Source organism: Aotus nancymaae, unplaced genomic scaffold (assembly GCF_030222135.1).
Source record: "Aotus nancymaae isolate 86718 unplaced genomic scaffold, 86718_ANA_hifiasm-v0.15.2.pri h1tg000002l, whole genome shotgun sequence".
Lineage (NCBI taxonomy): Eukaryota > Metazoa > Chordata > Mammalia > Primates > Aotidae > Aotus > Aotus nancymaae.
Window position 1 is genome coordinate 64,995,689 of NW_026988413.1, and position 21,740 is coordinate 65,017,428.

The window sequence follows — 21,740 nt, forward strand, 5'->3', positions numbered from 1 at the left end:
CTCAAACCAGAATCAATTCTCTATTATACAATACAAATTAAGCGTAGGTAAAGTTGCTTCTCATTTAAATTGTAATTTTTATCTTCAAAACGGAAGTTAATCAATTGAAGTACTTACCAAAATAATGAAGCGTTTCTAGAGAAATCTGTATACTTCCTATCTAGACTTCCACAATTGTGGATCGTGTTTTAAAAAGAATCACTGAGGGGTATTTGCCAAGTCCTGAATGTCATGCTGATAATAGGATATTCTTCTCTGTGTAAATCTGCCCTCCTCACAGCAGAATGTCTCTAATCTAATTGTGTGACTTCAGGCAATCCTCAGGTTGCTCTGACCTCTTGCACATCCTGGCCTCTGGCACATTCATAATAGAGATAGCAAGGTGGCCTATTTCTCTCCTCGTAATAATTTATTATTAATGATAGGACCATCACAAAACGTTGTGGGCTTCACTGATGAACGTGTTATGTCACTTCACAACAATTATTGAAGCATCATTCTTATGTCAGACACTGGGAAGAGTACAAAGGAAAAGGTTGTTGAGGAGACTACCCTCCAACAAGCGTTAGCCTCCTGGGAAAGGCAAGCGTGTATTCTGAAAGGTAACACGAGGCAGAATGCATTGTGAGCTGTCACAATGCTATTAGGGCAATAAAATCATCTGTTTGGTACTTTAGACTTAAAAAAAAATTCTTTCACATACAGCATCTCATTTGATGTTTATATCATTCCCAAACAAACAGTGCTTCTTAAACATAGTTGAAGGGAATGTAAATTTCAACTAAAGATTAAGGAAACAACAGGAGTAGCTCAAGGAAGAAAGACCTCACGACAGGAAATTGAAGGATAAATTACTTTAAAATTGGGTGAATATTTGCATAAGTATAAAATGTCGGAAACTCTAATAATCCCCAAAACTAGCACCATTGTCTTTTCACCTGAAGGCGGGACCTCTTGCTCTTTGGTTTGTGACGACCTTAGATTGCCTTTATGCCTAAAGAAAACCACATAAATTCTAAGCCAGGATGGTTTACTCAATCTCATTCTTTGTCAAAAGGTCAAGAATATGGAAACTTTCGTTCAATATTGCTAAAGAAAGAAAACGTTGATATCCATTCTACAGTTGTGGTCATCATTAATATTTAGGAACATAGCAAGCACAAACTTTTTAAGAATAACATGGATGTAATATTAAATTTAAAAATATCATTCTGCTAGAAATTCATGAATAGTTACTGCTTTTATTCTGAAAAAAATGTTGATATATTTTATGTCATCATGAGTTTTAAACTTTGGTTCCACTTCACCGAAAACAACAAGGTAATCTTATGTGGTTCCTCCAAATTGGAAACCACTTCATATAATGTATTGATCAAAAACATTCCCTCTATAAGTTTAAAACTATCTTCTTTCTTTTTTTTTTTTTTTCAAGAGAATTAAATCGTTTATTGATTACACATGATAATGGATGATACACAAGCTTCATTCCCATCTATAATTTTATCTGGTACCATTATTCAATTTAGATATATTGCATAGGATGTGCCAACAATCATCTTTATAACCAGTAATTCCATGATTTTGCTTGGGTAATCCCTTTTAATCGTGAACTTTAGGTCACAACAGTAACTATTAGTTCAACTACACCAAGGTTTCTGAAGACAATGGCTTCTTCACCCAAGCAGGTTGTATATAAATTCCAAATAGAACCTGGCATCACCCTGAAGGAATTCTAACTTCACACTGTTGGGAAAGTTTACCAAGATGGCTTCAGAGTAGACTAACTTTACACAGCACATTAAAAAAAAGACATTTATTCAGCGTCACGATCAGACTATTACATTTAGCAATCAACAGCATGGGTGCAAAAAAAAAAAAAGAAAAAGAAAAAGAAAAAATCTACATTAAAACCCTTTGTTGGAATGCTTTACACTTTCCACAGAACAGAAACTAAAATAACCTGTTATACAATTAGTCACAAATACAGTCCTCGAGTTTTTTGCCCATACACGTGAGTATTTGTCTAAATCATGTCTTCTGTGTAGCAGCTAGGCCCTGCCACCACTGTGCTTGGCTGAGTTCACAAATCTGTTGTAACCTGTAGCTTCCCTGTCACTTCTCTGGCTCTCCTCTCCTGCTAAGCTTTGTTTCCTAATTAAAATCTTCTGCCACTGCCATAGCTACTGCTGCTACTGGAACCGCCATAGCCACCTTGGTTTCGTGGTTTGGCAAAGTATTGGCCGCCACCACCATAGGGGCCAGAGCTTCTGCCTCCAAGGTTTCCTCCCTTCATGGGTCCAAAATTTGAAGACTGATTGTTGTAACTGCCAAAATCATTGTAGCTTCCACCACCTCCAAAATTGCCTCCATCATTACCAAATCCATTATAGCCATCCCCACTGCCACCATATCCACCACCACCACGGCTGCCACCAAAGCCACCACGACCACTGAAGTTTCCTCCACGACCAAAGTTGTCGTTCCCACCGAAACCACCTCCACGACCACCACCAAAGTTTCCAGAACCACTTCGACCTCTTTGGCTGGATGAAGCACTCACCATCTCTTGCTTTGACAGGGCTTTCCTAACTTCACAGTTGTGGCCATTCACAGTATGGTATTTCTGAATGACAATCTTATCCACAGAGTCATGGTCGTCAAAGGTTACAAAGGCAAAGCCCCTTTTCTTGCCACTGCCTCTGTCAGTCATGATTTCAATCACTTCAATTTTTCCATACTGTTCAAAATAATCTCTTAGGTGATGTTCTTCAGTGTCTTCTTTAATGCCACCAACGAATATTTTTTTCACAGTTAGGTGGGCACCTGGTCTTTGAGAATCTTCTCTTGAGACCGCTCTCTTTGGTTCCACAACTCTTCCATCCACTTTGTGTGGCCTTGCATTCATGGCTGCATCCACCTCCTCCACAGTTGCATACGTGACGAACCCAAAGCCCCTGGATCGCTTGGTGTTTGGATCTCTCATTACCACACAGTCTGTGAGCGTTCCCCATTGCTCAAAATGGCTCCTCAGGCTCTCATCGGTTGTTTCAAAGCTCAACCCTCCAATGAAGAGCTTCCTCAGCTGTTCCGGCTCTTTAGGAGACTCTGACTTAGACATGATCGCAGGGAGAAGAGAGACTTTAACGATGCTGCTTCGGCGGCGTCCACGGGCAGAAAAAAAAGCTATCTTCTTTCTTGAAGCCAATCTTTGCTTAATGTCTTTCCATAGAGGTAACTCCAATTCAAGGTAACTTGCATGCAGCCAAGTATTGCAATATAAATAAAATACACTGGACAGAGACTCAGGAGATCTGAGGTCTTCCCCAAATGGTTATATCGACTAGCAAGTCACTCAAGTTATTTGGGACTCAGGTATTTTATCTATCAAATGAAAGAATATTTCTCAAAAAGAATTTTGTTTTTTCTTGAAAATTTGTATTTAAAACACTCATTTGTGATAGACATATCTACATACATGCATTGCATACAAATATACCAATGGAATAAATTCCCATATTTTTTCACAAAATCACCATGGATCATTTTTCCCACTTCATCAAAATTTCATCGAGTCAAGAATGTTTCTTGACCTGGGGGAGCGTCTTTGATCGACACTGGCCGGAGTGTCATCTTTCCTGTTTGTTTGAAGCTCATAATAAAATTTCCCAAAACATCAATTTTCATGTGAATTTCTCCATAAGGGAAACATCAGGTAAAAAGTAGGGAAGGCAGAGCAGGAACTGCCAGCAACTCATGTGAACCATACATTTTTGTTTACAACACATGAGGTGCCATCCAATTGCTTCATAAGCCATCATTAGAGTAAACGTGGAAGATAAGGGACAACAATAAAATTCTGCTGAAGGGCTGGAAAAACATTTAGCTTTGTATCTTTTCACACTGTTTTTTCAGATTGCTAATATAAAGGATCAACTTTTGAACCTTAAGTCATTTTTAGACCAGCCCTAAAAGAAGCAATAAAAGCAACTAAATCATTTCATGGACCATTTTTGTTTCTCCATCCTGGGTGTGTGATTTTCCCTTCCTGCAATGTCTTCACTCACCAGGAAGTGTCATCTCTAGGGACCATTCAACATAGATCAATAGAGATGCAGCAGCTTAAGTGATACCGTCTCACCTACCATCAAGGGCAAATATTCCCCAACCCCTGAAGTGTGCCCTTGTTGTAACCTCACGTCCATCTGACCCCATACACCAAGAGGCCTCCAAAGAGCTCCTCACTCAATGAACTATTTGGGCAAATTGGAAGGAATATTAGAGATTCCTAAGTCAAAGTTTGCATTCCATTTTTTAAAGTAACATACCTATTTCTTAAACAAATTATATTAAGAATTAAAATAATTAAATCTGATAAAAGTGGAGTCACTTTGAATTCAGGAGATGTGGTAAAGCTTGATAATCATCGGTATAATCCTCTTCTTCATCTCTTCCCCTTCCTCAACCTATTGTACTCATTTGCTAAATGTGAAAGCATGTAATAGAGAACTCATATAATAGATTTATAATTATCTGTTGATATATAGCTATAATATTTATATAATAGAAATTATATGCTAGCAGTTTTCTCTTCTTACAGACTTTACACTTAGTAATTTTTATTAAGTTTAGCAAAACTGTGATAAAGAACCAAATTCTAACTGCTCTACCAAACCAAATGAGGGAATGAGTAATTGTCTATAGTCATGGTGTTCACGACCATTGCAGTTTGTTAGTTTGAAATGTCTTAATGAAAATTATGTACCCCATTATGAGAGGTAAAAGTAATGACTGTTAAAACTGCAAGTAAGAAAATACATATGACTATCAGAGAAAAGTGACAAATTTTGCATTCCATATACTACATCAAGTTTTGGAGAGCTACTTAACTATCAAGGCAAGGCAAGGGATTGCCTGACTCAATGTGGGACAGGCCTATAAAATTTTGCAGATGTGCTTGTGCATTAAGAGACAAGAAAAGCAACTGAGATGAGGGAGAAACTTTGGAGTATGTGGCTACAGAATCAGTATTACCTCTGATGCCCATTAACCAGGTGTTAATTCCAAAAAAAAAGGTTAGGAGTAACTTTAAGAACTTAGAATCTACTCTCAGTAAAAACATTGCTCCTAAGACTTTTGTTCCAAGCCACCGATGATCCAGTGGTTTCAAAGTCCATTAGAATCTGAACAGAATTAAGGTGAGCATCAAGGTTGTAAAGGGAATATAACCGCTGAGAAATTCCTCACAACATTTGCCAGGAATATCAAAGGTAATTCCATCTCAGCAGATTTTTGTTGTGGAAAAATTTGTCTATTTGGGAAGAATATAATATGCTCATTTTACCACTTCATACTTTTATTGGAAATGATAGGATAGTTGGCAAAAACTCCTCTCAGTCTCCTAGGACTTAGGAACAAAGGGATATATGAATAGCTTTTTAGAGCCCAATTCATTCATATCTAGAGACCCAGTTTGCTCTATATAATGAACAGCGAAACTTTTCAGTAACACCACAAGTTTCTTATCTTGAATGAGTTGGCCTATTTAAGGGCACTACTCTTAAATTTTTATTTACCTTTGGAGATATAATATGATTGAGATAATGACATTTAGTCACAGTGCCCTCTTTATTATCAGAACTGTAGAGTTATTTCAGAGTTCCAATATTGTTTTTCTTTTTTATCTTCTAATTTAAAAGTACAATATAAAAATAAATTGTATTGTGTTTCAAGTAATAAAATCTCTACCCATTTGCTAAGTGTGCAAAATTCTCCCTGTAAAGCTAATTAACTAGATAAAAGATCCATATCAGCCTTTTAGCAGTTCCTGTCTCTAAGGGCCGAACTCAGTAATTAATTACTTTTCTGGGAGTCTCTGAAAACACTTTTCTAGCTTCATGGGTCTTTAGAAATGAAACGTCTTGTGCATCATCCAAAATATCTTAATCTCTCAATCTGCTTAGAGTCCAGTCAAGTTCCTACAAGGAGCAGAGTTAAATGTCCTTAGAATGAAGCCTATATATTGTAGTCACTTAATCAGTCATTTGCCCCAGGATACAGGTAACAGCAGTTGAATATTTAATCAAATTTTATTTTTAAAGCATTGTTAACATTAGCCTAATCATCTGAGGTCACTTTAGCATGCTGGCTTGGTTGAAATCAAAGATAGTAATGAAGTATGAGCTAAGCACTGAAGGAAATTTACAGTGAAAATGTATAATGCTACACAGATCTGTCGTTTAACAGGCCACACATTGGTTCCTATTAATGTTGCAGATGTTAGGTAATATGTGTATGAATATGCAATGGTGGCCAGAACTCTTGGGCATCATCACCTGCTATACAATCATGTTAATTTTATTCCTCTCTTAAGGAAAATACCTTGGCAATTTAAGACCTCCCATGAGAGGTGACATTTTATCAGCTAGGATCCTAATTCAACAAGACTTGCTAAAAGCAAGAACCTAAAAGATGCACACGGAGACAGGGTGTAGAGGAATTGGCACCCAGGAGAAAGGCTAAGATTATTTTTCCCGCTAGATCACTTGGCTAGCTTCCTACCTGGGGCTTATGCCCTAACCCCCAGTTTTCCAGACGAGACAGCTTTTTTAAAAATCCTCGGAGAAAAGTAGACTATAAATCATCTATAAGCACGATCAAAAGATGTAGAGAAGACACTGTTTCTTCCTAAGGCCTATGCCTTGAAGTTAGCTACCCCAATTAAATGGCTCTGTTGCAGTCACAGTCTCTGAATGTACTCACCTCCTGTATATGCAGTCTCCAGTGATAGATTTGAAAATCCTTTAAGCTATTCTTTTTTTTTTTTTTTTTTTTGAGATGGAGTTTCGCTCTTGTTACCCAGGCTGGAGTGCAATGGCGCGATCTCGGCTCACCGCAACCTCCGCCTCCTGGGTTCAGGCAATTCTCCTGCCTCAGCCTCCCGAGTAGCTGGGATTACAGGCACGCGCCACCGTGCCCAGCTAATTTATTTATTTATTTATTTTTAGTAGAGACGGGGTTTCACCATGTTGACCAGGATGGTCTCGATCTCTTGACCTCGTGATCCACCCGCCTCGGCCTCCCAAAGTGCTGGGATTACAGGCTTGAGTCACCGAGCCCAGCCTTAAGCTATTCTTTATTTTTAAATTTTATTTTTCCATAAGTTATTGTGGTACTGGTAGTATTTGGTTACGTGAGTAAGTTCTTTAGCGGAGATTTGTGAGAACCCGGTGCACTCATCACTCAAGCAGTAAACACGGCACCATATCTGTTGTCTTTTATCCCTCGTCCTCTCCCACTCTTTCCCCTAAGTCCCTAAAGTCCATTGTATCATTCTTAGGCCTTCGCGTCCTTATAGCTTAGCTCCCACATATCAGTGAGAACTAAAAAACAAGGGTAATATAAACTTCAAAAAGACTAGTGGAGGATGTGTTAGACAATATCAGAAGAAATACACTCTCCTGAAGATATAAAGCTGACTACCGAGGACTTTTTGAAATGAGGCTTTCTTCACTTTTTCTTGGGATTTTATAGTGTCATCCTAGCAAAGCTGAAGAGGGTCGAAATATTTAATTACACATTTTCTTTAATTACAGGCTCCTTTGCTCTATTTACCAAATAGCTAGTAGCCCTGAGGGTGGAGTTAGGCTCTTTAAAGTCATGTTTTAATCTCTTTATAATGGCAGTTTGATTGCTGGTGTAAATTACCTAGTAGTCTTGCCACTTTCAGCGCCAGTCATTTCCCAGAGTGCATAATTTTGAATTAAAAGGCTGATATCCGTCCAAAAGTTTCCCAGAATGTTTCATGGGCTCAGTGAATTATGCATTAAACAGAATTCTTTAAAAAGAAGGCAAGAGGTTTCTTTGATGTCAGCTGGGGTTTTTCATCATATTATGGACTATTAATTTCTACTCTTTTAGAGGTAGTTTCTTGAAATCTATGTTCAATTTAGGACTTATTACTGATCTTTCTCTAACCTTTATATTTTATTTTAACAGCATCATATGTCACCCTGAATATGGCAGGTTCTGGCAGAAACCCGGTGGTTAATTTCTTAGGGAGAAAAGGAGGGGGACTGGAGAAAAGAACAATGTGCGGCAAATGCACCATCTGCTGGACAGAACGCGTATCTACTTAGAGGCGCGAACCTTCACATTAGGAAAATGCTTTAGAAGCCTCATGAGGACAAAACCAATAGGAGGGCTGAGATATATACAAAAGTATCTACGGATCCCCCTACACCATATTCAAATGCCAGATGTCCCCCTATGATGATTTTGTCAGGCCATGCAAGAGATAACCTTTAGCGGGTATGTTTGATTTTGAGCTATGTTCCCTTTGCAAATGTAACACTATAAATTGTAAGGAAATAAAATACCATTCCCTCAGCTTATAACAAAAGAAAATAAGGGTAATCAAGTTTCTACCATCATATGCAAATACAAATTCTAGGGAGATTATTTACATTACGCACAATTTCATATTACTAGTCTCCTTTTTTCAGTACGCAAAGCACTTTGAAATTTATCACAGGCTGTGTTTTACTACACCCTTATAGATTAAGTGAGCACTTATTTTATTGTCCAACCCAGCCACTTATGACAGTGAAAAGGAGCACTATGGATAATTTATGCCAGGACATGCACAAATTAGTATTTTCTCGGGCAAACCAGGTTTTATCCTGTCTCCTTATTTTATGTCTCTTTATTCATAATCAAATATCAGAAACAGAAATCATCTCTTAGTCTCTATCTACTGCCAACTCATGTTATAGAAGAACAAACATAAAAAGATGAAATGATTCAGTGTAGTAAAAAGATTCCAGACTGGGGCAGTGAGGAGTAAGGTGTGGTTTTCATAAAAAAATACGCTCATTGAGATTATTTGATTCTTTTATTCATATATTAATTCACCCATGGTTAGGAACCATAAGAATGGTCAGGTAAAGTTTCATGAGTACCTGGAAGGTATAAGTCACTTCTAGCTAGAAATACATTGTTTCATGGAGAAGGCGGCCTCTGAATTAGGGGAGTAGGCACTCCAGCTAAGGCAGAAGCATTCAGAAATTAAATGAGTAAACAAAGAAAAATATAGTGGTGCCCCATCCAGTGCCTATTTTGCCTTTCAATAAACATTTCATGAAGCTTACTAACCATCAAGTACTTGTTTATTTTTTTAACCTTTATTTTAGGTTCAAGGGTACATATGCAGATTTATTACATAGGTAAATTGCATGTCACAGGTATTTGGCATATAGATTATTTCATCACCCAGGTATAATAAACATAGTACCCAATAGGCAGTTTTTTGATCCTCTCCCCCCTCCCAGAGTCCACCCTCAAGTAGGCCCAGGTATCTGTTGTTTTCTTCTTTGTATTCATATGTACTCAATGTTTAGCTCCCACTTATAAGTGAAAACGTGCATATTTGGTTTTCTGCTTCTGCATTAGTTTTCTTAGGATAATGGCCTCCAGCTCCATCCATAGTCCTGCAAAGGATATGATCTCATTCCTTTTTATGACTGTGTAGCTTTCCATTATGTGTATGTACCACATTTTCTTTATCCAGTCTACTGTTGATGGGCATTTAGATTGATGCCCATCAATGTTACTCCAGACATCAATTCCTAGCTTCAAGAATTTACAACCTAATAAGCGGTAAGATTTATGAGTCTGTATTTGAAAGGTCATCTCTGAATTAGAGATAAATGCAGGAATTATCAGAATATTTAAACTGACAGAAAATAGATTAAGATCACTCAGGGAAAAGATGAAGAGAGGAAAGGGAAAAAGGCACAGAACAGAACCCTGAGGTTCTCCATACTTAGAAATAAGGGGAAATGAAGCTTGTCAAGGTACAGATCAGATATAATTTTAGGCTTCCTCATTATTCAGTAATTATCACAATAATTTAAAAATTATAAATAGGTTTCTCCAAGAAACTCTAAATGCTTTATGTGTCCCTTCTAATGCTATCTCCCTAGTATTATTATGAAATTATAAAATGATACATCATTGAAAGTTAAGCGAAAACAGCATTATCACCTATGCCGTATTCAGGGTTAGATTTCCTGTGGGGAAAGACTCAGTTCTCCCTTTTCACTTTCAATGAGGTGGATCAAAGCCAAGCTGCAATTCCAATCTTAATTATGAATATAAAATTATCTCAAAATATAGCTCATTTTCCCCAGTTCCATCCTGTATAAAGTACTCTGTTTCACTGTCCGTCATTTTTCGTTAATGAATGCTGTTCAATGAGCTGTTTAAGGCTAGCTTTTGATTACTTTTCATGTTAACTATTATGGAAAATTTAAAGTACAACTAAGGCCGAAGGTCAGTGCAAAGAGGAGAAAATATTTCTCAGATTTTCTGGACCTTGTGAAGTCTCAGTTTTCATCTTGTTGGGTTTTGAAACTCATTTATTTATGCAGTAATATTAAGCACGTAGTACATGTAAGGCCCTATACCTTCTGGCCTACATTAAAGCTGGAAAGATTTCAGCTCTGCCTTCATTAAAGCTGCATTCTGTTAGGGAATACATAGGGGTAAATGAAATTATCAAAACGACACCACTACATCTATCCAGAAGCAACTTATACCACAAAAGCAACTATCCAGGGTGCAATCTAGAGGGAGAAAGAGAATTTGAACCTACTGCAGTAGCTCCTGCGTTACATGCACACACACATGCACACATACACACGTGCACACATACACACATACACACGTGCACACATGCACACATGCACACATACACACATGCACACATATACACATGCACACATACACACATACACACACGCGCACACATACACACATATACACATGCATACATGCACCCATACACATATATACACACGCACACATACACACGTGCACACATACACACATTCACACATACACACGTGCACACATACACGCACACACACACATGCACACATATACACATGCACACATACACACATACACACACGTGCACACATACACACATACACATGCACACACACATACACACACGTGCACACATACACACATACACACATATACACATGCACACATACACACATGCACACATACACACATGCACACATGCACACATACACAGATATACACACGCACACATACACACGTGCACACACATATTCACACATACGTGCACACATACACACATGCACACATACACATACACACATATACACATTCAAACATACATGCACACATACACACATACACACATACACACGTGCACACATACACGTGCACACATACACACATGCACACAGACACACATGCACACAGACACACATGCACACAGACACATCGACACATACATGCACACACACGTGCACACATACACGAACACACACACATGCACACATGCACACATACACACATATACACACGCACACATACACACGTGCACACATACACACATGCACACATATACACATGCACACATACACACATACACACACGCGCACACATACACACATGCACACATACACATACACACATACGTGCACACATACACACGTGCACACATACACACATGCACACATATACACATACACACACATACACACGTGCACACATACACATACACATATACACATGCACACATACACACATACACACACGTGCACACATACACACATACACACACGTGCACACATACACACGTGCACACATACACACGTGCACACATACACACACGCACACATACACACATGCACACATACACATACACATTCACACATACATGCACATATACACACATACACACGTGCACACATACACACATGCACACATACACACGTGCACACATACATACACACATGCACACAGACACACACATACGTGCACACAGACACACACATACGTGCACACATGCACACACACATGCACACATACACACATGCACACAGACACATACACACATACGTGCACACATACACACGTGCACACATACACGCACACATACACACGTGCACACATACACACATACACACGTGCACACATACGCATGCACACATATACACATACACACATATACACACATGCACACACACGCACACATACACACGCACACATACACACATACATGCACAGACACATACACACATATGTGCACACATACAAACACACGTGCACACATACACATACACACATGCACACATACATACACACATACACACATGCACACATACATGCACACATACACACATACACACATGCACACATACACACAACACACAACACACCCTGAGCCTACCTCCTTAGACATCATCTTATGTTGCAGACCAGGGCATTCCTTCTTGTCTGGATGACTGCTTTGTGTGGTAACAAGAAAAAGGAATTCCTTCTCAGCAATCCATTTATAGAAATCCTCAAATCACACTGCATTCATCTATTTTGCCTGAAAGACCAGGTCTGCTTGTCATTGGTAGTCACTCATTCACAAAGCAATTGGTAATATGCTTATTATGTGTCTCTTACTGTGCTATATATTGATGATAAATAAAACATGGTTCAAGCCAACTAAATCGACATGTGATAATGACTATGGTATACAGACTCACTTAGGGCCTACTAAAGTATCAGAAACAAATACATAAATTAGACTGGGGGGTTCCAAGAATTAGAGTAGGATAGAATAGAACCCACCACAGCTAAGAACAGAAGTGCTGGAGTTACACAGACCTGAGTTTGGTTCTGGGACTTTCACTTACTAGTCACATGCTCCACCTTTTGTATGCTCAGCTTTCCCATATGAGTAAGAACCCATTTTATTGGGTTAAGTTAAATGAGAAGACGTGTGTAAAGCACAAGCACTGATACATAGTAGGTACTCAAATAGATGCACATACAGCAATAATCATAACTGTAGTTTACGACTTCTTCCTTATGTGATTAGAAGAAGGAACAATTGAGAAGGTATCCAGTAAAGATATTATTAAGTAAAAAATAAAAGTCCATATATGCCAAATGTGTCAATATCCAGCAGATATCTCTAGCCTTAGTTACTTCCTAGAAAAATTTCCCAAATTCCCAAAATTCAAGAAACTAAATAAACAATTAGCAAGGGAGGAGAAATATCTGATCCAACAATGTCACACGATGTGGGTCAATTTCCTGGACATGCAGATGTACACTGTGGACCTTAAACTCCTTTTCTGGGTACCAAAGTTCAACCTCCCTGACCAGACCTCCGATCACAACTAGGCAGAGAAGCCTTATGTCTTTCCCAGTTGTCAAACAACGAACCTCTAGCTTCCATCTCAGATGTCTTAATCATAAAATGATTCCACTTATAAAATGTATCCCCACGGAGTCCTCCTGAACAGCTCCAACTACTTCACTTGAAAGAGTACTTCCCTTTACACTGCAATTATCACAGCAGAGGTGCTTGAAGCCATTTGCTGAATTCATAGGATGAAAATAAAAAAGACAGAAATAACCGTCATTGTTGTATGTCTTTGTGCATGTGTGGGAAGCCATAAATCTATGGGAAAAAATAGTTTTTCACCTTTCTCCTTAGTTCTGCAACAGAGTTTTTGCAAATTCCTTTGTTCTCAAATCACACATTATCAAGCAAAGCTTTGAAAATAAGGACTTTACATTTATTCCAATTGCTATCCTAAAATTATTATTGCTTGCGCTTCAAATGAGTTGCCACATAGTGCATTCAATAAGGACAATCATACATTCTAAAGCCAACAAAAGAAGTGCTTTAAGGACAATTTGAAACGGTTTGAAGAGAGGTACTGAAAACTGACCACTGTAGCAGCAACAATCAGAGATGGAGAGCCCGAGTTGAAGTTGAGGCCACGCTGCCCAGCAGGCCTGGGGCACAAGCACATCACAGTGGCTATGATCAGAACCAAAGAATGGACTCGCATCAAAACTGCAATTTCTGCAGTGCAATTTCTCAAGGGCATTTGATTCAAGATGTATATGCCAGAATCACAAACCAACTTCTTCTTCCAAAGTAATCCAACCTAGTCCTAAAAGGCAAAACACTTGCTACAGTGAAAAAAGTCAAAATTTCCCTTTCCACTTTACAGAAGTTACTGTGAGATCAAAATAAAATGGGCATAGAAGTTGGATATGTAAGGTTGTTGCCTGGCAAATTCTAGGTGAACCTAGAGATGGGAAAGATGCCCTGCTGCCCTCAAATATATCCTTTCTACCTTTCCAAAAAATATCTGTTCCCAGATGACCACATTAAATTCCACTAACTAGAACAAAGCTTTCATTTTTGACAGTATGTTCAGACTTTTACAAAACGAACCTATACTTGACCTCTTACGGTGATTTAAATTTATACTCTGGTCTCTGTAACCAATTATCACACTGAATTTTGTGGGCAGTCTTTGATGTAGAGAAGGCATCTGAACTCAACTCATAGCATATAGAAAGGATCTCAATGCTGTGGAAAAGGAGACTGGGTATTCAAAACCCAAATATCGAATGGTTTTGCTTAGAAATAGCTGAGTGTGTTCTCATGGTGGGAATAGCCCATACTTGCATTTACAACAGACAGGGCATACCCTGTGACTTCCCTCAGGATCTTGGATCACAGTGCTTGGGTAGAGAAGTGAGAGGATGCTACTGTTATCTCTAGGTCATTATTTTTAAAGAGATATAATAGAACTGAGTACCTTAGCTTGAGTATTTCAAATAAATGCAGCACATAGTATGTATTGAGTACCTTATATAAGTGGACAATCTACTTCATTTACAAATGTTTTTCAGTTTTCAGATGAAAGCTTTGAAGTATTAACCGCAAAGGTACCAGGTCCCTTTAGAGTGTTATGGTAATATTTATAGCACAATGTATTATATCTTTATAAAAATTTTATTAACTTAGAACATCAGCTGATACTTAGGGAGGCTCCTTGCCTTTGGTCTCGTATGAATCATTCTTTAATTTTCTAAGTCCTTTATTCATTCCTCCAGCACACATTTATTAAGTGCTAGGCACTAGAGTTAAAATTAATAACACAAAATCCCTGCTATCAAAAATTTTTTATGTTCCCTGAGAGAGAGAGAGAAAAAAAAAACAGGAACGGAAAAGCATGTTTAAGCTTTTTGAGACCAGAACAAAGTAAATGCTTCTAGCCTTCCAGGCTCTTTCCCCTTCGATGTCACCCATCTTCCAGCAGAGATGTCCCCCAAGGTGGAGAAATGCAAAGTCACAGGTTCTTTCTTATTTCTAAGCCAAAAATACATCCTGCAGACAAAGTCCAACACTTCTTCACTACTTCTAGCTTTTTACCTGTGTGTATGTTTTGACACACCCCTTTAGCAAAGGTAGTCAAGCAAAATTTGGGGGTGGAGTGGGGCTCAGTTAATTCACAAGTGATTTGCAAAAGTTGGAAGAGGACAATATTGCAGATAATATGCTCCATGGAAAAAGGCCGAACAAAGATTTTTTTTAACTAGAAAAAAAAGATTATGTCACAAACATGTAGGTGGTTTTAGTCTAATTTAGGTAAATGAAGTCTGCAATATAAAGAACCGCTATAGCTCATATAATTCTGTGAACAGATCTACACCATTAACCAAAGCTCAAAAAACCAGCTGACTAACAGCACAGTGGTTACACAGTGGTGGACAGAGTTACTCACTCACTCAATTTATTAACTCTTATTCAATGAACGTTTATTGAATACCTGATGGCAGGTGATTTAGCAGTCAAGCTAACAGTTATCAATCACTTTCTACATGTTAGACACTGGGCTAATTACTATTAATTTAACATTCATGATAACCCTATGGGTAAATAAGAAGCAAAAAACTGAAGTGGACAGTATGTGGTAAAACTAAGATTCCAACACAGGCAGTCAGACTCCAGGGGAAAATGATAGTCTCAGCCTTCAAGGAGCTCGCAGTCTAGATGGGGGACCCAGAGCAAATAAACAATTCCTCAAAGGTGAATCATATTCTGGTGGTGGTGTAAGCAAAGGTCCTGAGGCCCCAAAAAGGAGGTTATTTATGGTCAGCATCACTTGTTTACTAGCATTCTTTATCACCACACTTTCTTAATATTTTCCCCCTCCCCATTTTTACAAGAAAATCAAATTTAAAAGTTGTTCCCTTCGTAATTTTCTTTTTAACTAGTGGGATTTTTCCCCCTCTTCCTTGATATTTTCGAAATAATTATATCTGGCTTAGAACATCCGGTTTTTGTTTGTTTGTTTGTTTGTGTTTGTTTGTTTTGAGAACCAACTTTGTATAAATTATTGTTCAGAGAAGTGAAAATTCAAATAAGTCATCAAGCAGGTTGGTCTGCTTCAGGTGGGGACCAGGCTGACTACAAAGCCGGTTGTCTGTATTGAATAACAGCACGGTGGCATCAGATCTTTCTGTCTTTCAAGAGAAGAGAATATCTATTTTTTTTTCTTTCAATATTTTACTAAAGAACACTAACGCAGATATTTTGAATATACAGTGCAGGATAAACAAAACAATTCTCAGGATGAATTTCGCTTATAGCTCCCAGGTTACAATTTCTGTTTGAAAGATAATAAAGTTCAGTTTGTGCCTTTAAAGAGCTTACAATATAGTGATAAGAAGAGAATAATAGTAAGAGATACACATAAAAAAATTATAATGTGAGAGAAAGATAATAAATGCCAAAGAAAAAGAACGTGGGATCACAGTTAGCAATTTCAGCTGAGATACAAGAAGGGCAAGCAGAAGCAATATTTCTACTGGCCTAGAAGGATGAGTGATTTTTTGGGTGGTACAGAGAAGAAAGGGCATACAAAGCAGAGAACAAGATGAAGAAAAGCCCAGGTGGAAAAATTACACGTGAGCAAAGAGAAAGGGGGCACCTAGGATCTGTCATGGATTGCAAAGGAATAGAGTGAGAGATATGAATGGTGAATGGTGAAGTGGGCCAGATTGTGTGAGACTGTGAATTTCATACTTTGTGATACTTTATTATATAAGTATAGTTCCATGATATACCAATATAGAACATGTTAGATATCTTTTTTTTAAGTAAATCAATTAAAATAAAATTTGATAGTCCAAAAATTGGGGAAAGCTACATACCATCTCAATCTCTGGATGATGCTCAAAGCTGACTCACAAAGTAGATAGTCTGAGAACTAGCCCCTATTTGTAATGAGGTTACTGTTTAGCTTTGTTAATCCAGCTTGTTAGATTGCATAACTTTTGTCTTTTCTTAGAACATTTATTTTTACCCTAAGAATAGAAATACCAGCTAACACCACTAAATGCAACAGGAGAGCCGCTGAGGCCTTCATGCAATGAAGTGATGGGATGCTGGTAGCTGTGGTACCTTAGACATTTTTAGAGAATCGTGAACCAGAAAAGAAGGGGACAGACTCGGTACAGAAAATCAGCTGCAAGGCTATCACAATTGTCCATAGAAATAATAATGGCTTCCTATTACACAGCCCTGCCAATATGCTGGACATATTTGAGGTGCTGTTCATGTTATATATGTTTTATAACAAGAACAAAAATTGGGATAATAGCAGCAATCAATATCTAGTTGAGAGGCAAAGATGGACAAGCCAGAATCCACCATCTCTACTCCCAGCCTCACAGATTTGTCTCTTTCTTTTTTTTCCTCTTCTCTGTTTTCCATTACCCCTGCTTTTCTTTTTCTTCCAAATTTGGGTACATATGCCCTATAACTCCAATTTAAAAGAAAAAAATTTGAAATTTGAATGCTGCCCCAAATCACTTTTTAAATGATTAGATTTCATCCCCCACACCTTAATGCTCTCTGCCCTTTTCTAAAAAGATATGTTATTAGCTAGAACTAACAGAAATTCAGTGGTTAGCTGTGTGACCCTTTTTTTGGTGAGGGGGCAGGGTGGGAAGTGGTGGGAGGCTGTGGAATAGGATTTAGTGGCCAGATTCTACTTTTTCCTTTTCTTTTCCTGGGTTCTAAACATGTAAGGATCAAGAGGAAACAAATTTTAATTCTTGTTAACAACTGAGCTAGTGCCTGACCTTTCCCACCACCCTCCCTTAAAAAGACTTCTCTGATAATGACAGCTAGATCCCTAGCATAGGCCAGGAGCCAAGAAAGCTTTGGTTTCCCGCAAGCTGTGTCTAAACGGCTGCAACCTTAGAGCAGATTTCAAGTCTACTTACCCCTGTGTCCTTAAGTGTGAGGAGTGAATGGCAGGTCTTCCTTCCCCACGTGTTGCTGGTGGGAGAGAAAGCCTGGAGCAGGAGAAGAGCTGCTAGCAAGACCCACTCCATCTGTATAGCCTGGAGACTGGAAGTGCAAAGGAGGGCATGAAGATGACCAAGGCCAGTTTTGGGAAGTTAGTTCCTCTGTCAGTCGGCCACTGAAGGTAGAACTCCTGCTCACAGATGGCCGTATCTTTTAATAGCTATGATTCTGCCCGTTAGGGAGGAAGGTTCAGTGAATGTTAGATTCACCAGTCAGACCTGCTGCTTCTCCTCTGAGGGGAAGGAAAATAAGATGGTGGGAAAAGACGGAAGTTAGGGAGCAAAGTTCTCTTTTCCTGGGACTGAGGCTAAAACTTGATCTAAGAACAAAAGTATTCCTATTTCTTCAAAGGGTATCATTTCTGGAAAGCGAGACAAACTCCTGTCCAAAATCATTTCTGCACTGAGATATCAGATCCCATCACCAATAGTTTGTGATAGCATTTGATATTTTCCTGTGACTGTGATCTCTTTTAATATGACTGTCCCTGAAAGGGGTGACATATACAGTATGTAGTACTCTGAAGAGAATTGGATTTGCTTGGGGCTACAAGAGAGAAATAGGTATCAGGAACAAGAAAGTAGGCTAACGAAAAAAGAAAGTGGAAGAGCCCTAAGGATAACTGTGTCTACTTCATAATTACACATCTAGCTGGATATGTGAATACCATAATTCTCATATGCACTACTAACTTTCTCCATCTAGTTCAAGGATGACTGTGGGTGAAGTTTTGGATGTTAACAGTGCCCCATCTCCTGGTTTTTCAGTAAAAATATCATATGAGATATGTGGAAATTTATGCAACAAACTTATATATCTGTGTGTGTGTATGTATACATATATATCCGTAAGGTATTATATTACGGTACTATAACCAAGTTAATTTTATCTACCTTCTTTTTTTTTCTTTTTTTTTTTTTTTTCCTCTTTTTTTTTCCGAGACGGAGTTTCGCTCTTGTTACCCAGGCTGGACTGCAATGGTGCGATCTCGGCTCACTGCAACCTCCCCCTCCTGGGTTCAGGCAATTCTCCTGCCTCAGCCTCCTGAGTAGCTGGGATTACAGGCACGCACCACCATGCCCAGCTAATTTTTTGTATTTTTAGTAGAGACGGGGTTTCACCATGTTGACCAGGATGGTCTCGATCTCTTGACCTAGTGATCCACCCGCCTCGGCCTCCCAAAGTGCTGGGATTACAGGCGCGAGCCACCGCGCCTGGCCCGAACATTTTTTAAATCATAACTTTTTAGTTTTCATTTTGTCACTTTAATTATTTCCAAGGGAATAGAAACCCTTTCAGGATGATGTAGCTTTGGAATTTCTTAACGATGTGTGGATACGCTTGAAGATTTGACAAGGTTGCTTGAGGTCTTGTGGTTCAATAATGCAGCCTTTCCTGTGAAGACAGAAGACTAAGCTATGCTACAATGGCTTAGGAAACACATGACGACTTAGCAACAGACCAGCATGCTGGCAGGAGAAGTCATTTATTTTGCCTTGTATTCTCTTTACGTGATACTACACAGAAAGTCAAATGCATGTTCATGCACTCATAAAGTAAGAAAATAGAAATTAGACCAATTTAATCTGTTCTCATGTTTTTTAATGAAAATTGATTTGCTTTACCCATAGAAATTTCAGTTACTGCATGCTAAGCTGCTGTGCTTGTCTTTGGAAAGTTCATCCTTGAAGGCTGAATAAAATGTTGCTGTTCCGCTTCTTTATATAAAGAAGTCTATTGCCTGCTTAAAAATAGGAAAGCTTGTTTTATTAAGTATCCTTGATACTGTGATTGCATTCTTCAGAATATTAGCTCTGCTACCAATTTTCAAATACTTTTTTATAGTTTGCATGGTTGACTTCTGAGAGCATCTCTGAATGGGATTTTCCCAGACATTTTCACACCTCCTGCCCATATCACGTTTCACTCTTGTGCAGCACATAGATCTTTAGCACAGCAGGTGGAGAAGTGATTTAAGGACAGAACAATGGGATGCTTTTGCCTTTTTAAAAAAGTCATGAATATGCATTTCTAGGCAACTTTGTTTGGGGAAATCCTTTTTTCCCTTTTTAAAACATTTTAAAATTGATGCTATACTATATGACATAGTCACATTAAAAAACATTAGAACAAATTAAATTGGTCTTCAAAATTCACAATTTCTCTTCACAAAATTGAAAACTTTTGGAGACTGTTACAAAGTCACATACGTAGTAGTCTTGGTGCTCAGGTTCGTGCTGGGGATAAAAATTCAAAGGAAGAAAATTTGCATACAGACCCCACTTAGTGCTCCCTGATAACAGATATTCTTGCTGTAAGTTAGCTCTAAAGAGTACGTATCTCTTGCTCCTGCTGCAGACAAGAATTTGCTTCTTTCCTAAGAGGTGATTGAAGAGACAGATGTGAAGTGGGTGACTGGTTTCTTAAAAGGGAGAAAAGGAGACGGTAAAACTCTGTGTAATGGGCCTGTAGTGACTGTTGGGTGAGGTGGGAGGAGTGACACTTAAGTGAAACTGCTGATGAACGGGGAGAGGACTCCACATATTGAAGGAATTGTATAAGCTGGAAATGACTCTAGTGAGAAAAGAAGACTAGGTAATAGTAACTTCCATATGGGAACACCATAAGGAGTTTATCGGCATAGATATTTTCTATTTACATAAAGGATTTAGCTTTTCAAAACATATCTAGAAATGGAAATATTTATTACCCTGGACCAGGGTTTCTCAACTCCAGCACTATTGACATTTTGGGCCAGATATGTATTTGTTCTAAGGGTGTGTCTTGTGTATTGTGGGATGTTCAGCAGCAGCCCTGGCCTCACTCGCTAGAGGCCACAATCCCCCCACCCCCTTGGCCATATAATAATATATTCAAGTGTCAAGGCCCTTAAGATCCACATTTAATTGGCCTGTATTATGACTCAGGCATTAGCATGATTTTTAAGTTCCTGAGATTATTCTAAAGAGTCTAATTGTTTAACAATTAGTAAATGCCTCGTATGTGTCCAGTGTTTCTTAGATAATGAGAGATTACATTTGAGTGAGACATTATCCCTGTTCTGGAGAGGCTTAGGAGTAGCAAAGAGTTGGGCACACAGTGATTATTTTTCCAATATATTATAGTCAATTTCCTTAAGGTCAAACACACAGCACACACTATGTCAGCACAAAAGGAGAGCTGATACCTTAAAGATACAGTATTCTTCTGAAATGTTTTTCAGTACCTGAAATCCTCACATTTTAGAATTATGTATTTATAATCTTGGAATAAGTAAAGACTTCTTAAATAGAATGCTAAAAGCATTAACCATGAAGTAAATAATACATAAATTGGAAATGCACATTAAAATTAAGAATTTGGGGGCATTAAACATTAAAACTGTATTGGGCACTAATATGTTTATTGGACAAAACTAAGAAGCAGGTGAAAAGGTAAGTCACAGAATAAATATTCACAACATATATATCTTAAAAGTACTCATATCTGGAATATATAAAAAATCCTATAAAGCAATTTT

The 21,740-nt window shown here is 38.3% G+C and overlaps 2 protein-coding genes across 4 annotated transcripts in view; one reads left to right on the forward strand and one right to left on the reverse strand.

Annotated features, from left to right (window-relative positions):
• The window catches only part of LOC105723316 (metabotropic glutamate receptor 3), a 226,934-nt gene that overhangs the window by 160,965 nt on the left and 44,229 nt on the right, over positions 1-21,740 (forward strand). The window lies entirely within an intron of this gene.
• LOC135274261 (heterogeneous nuclear ribonucleoprotein A1-like) lies at positions 1,444-3,175 on the reverse strand. Its single transcript, XM_064375155.1, has one exon. The coding sequence runs from the start codon at positions 3,116-3,118 to the stop codon at positions 2,156-2,158; it is 963 nt and encodes a 320-aa protein (XP_064231225.1). The 5' UTR covers positions 3,119-3,175; the 3' UTR covers positions 1,444-2,155.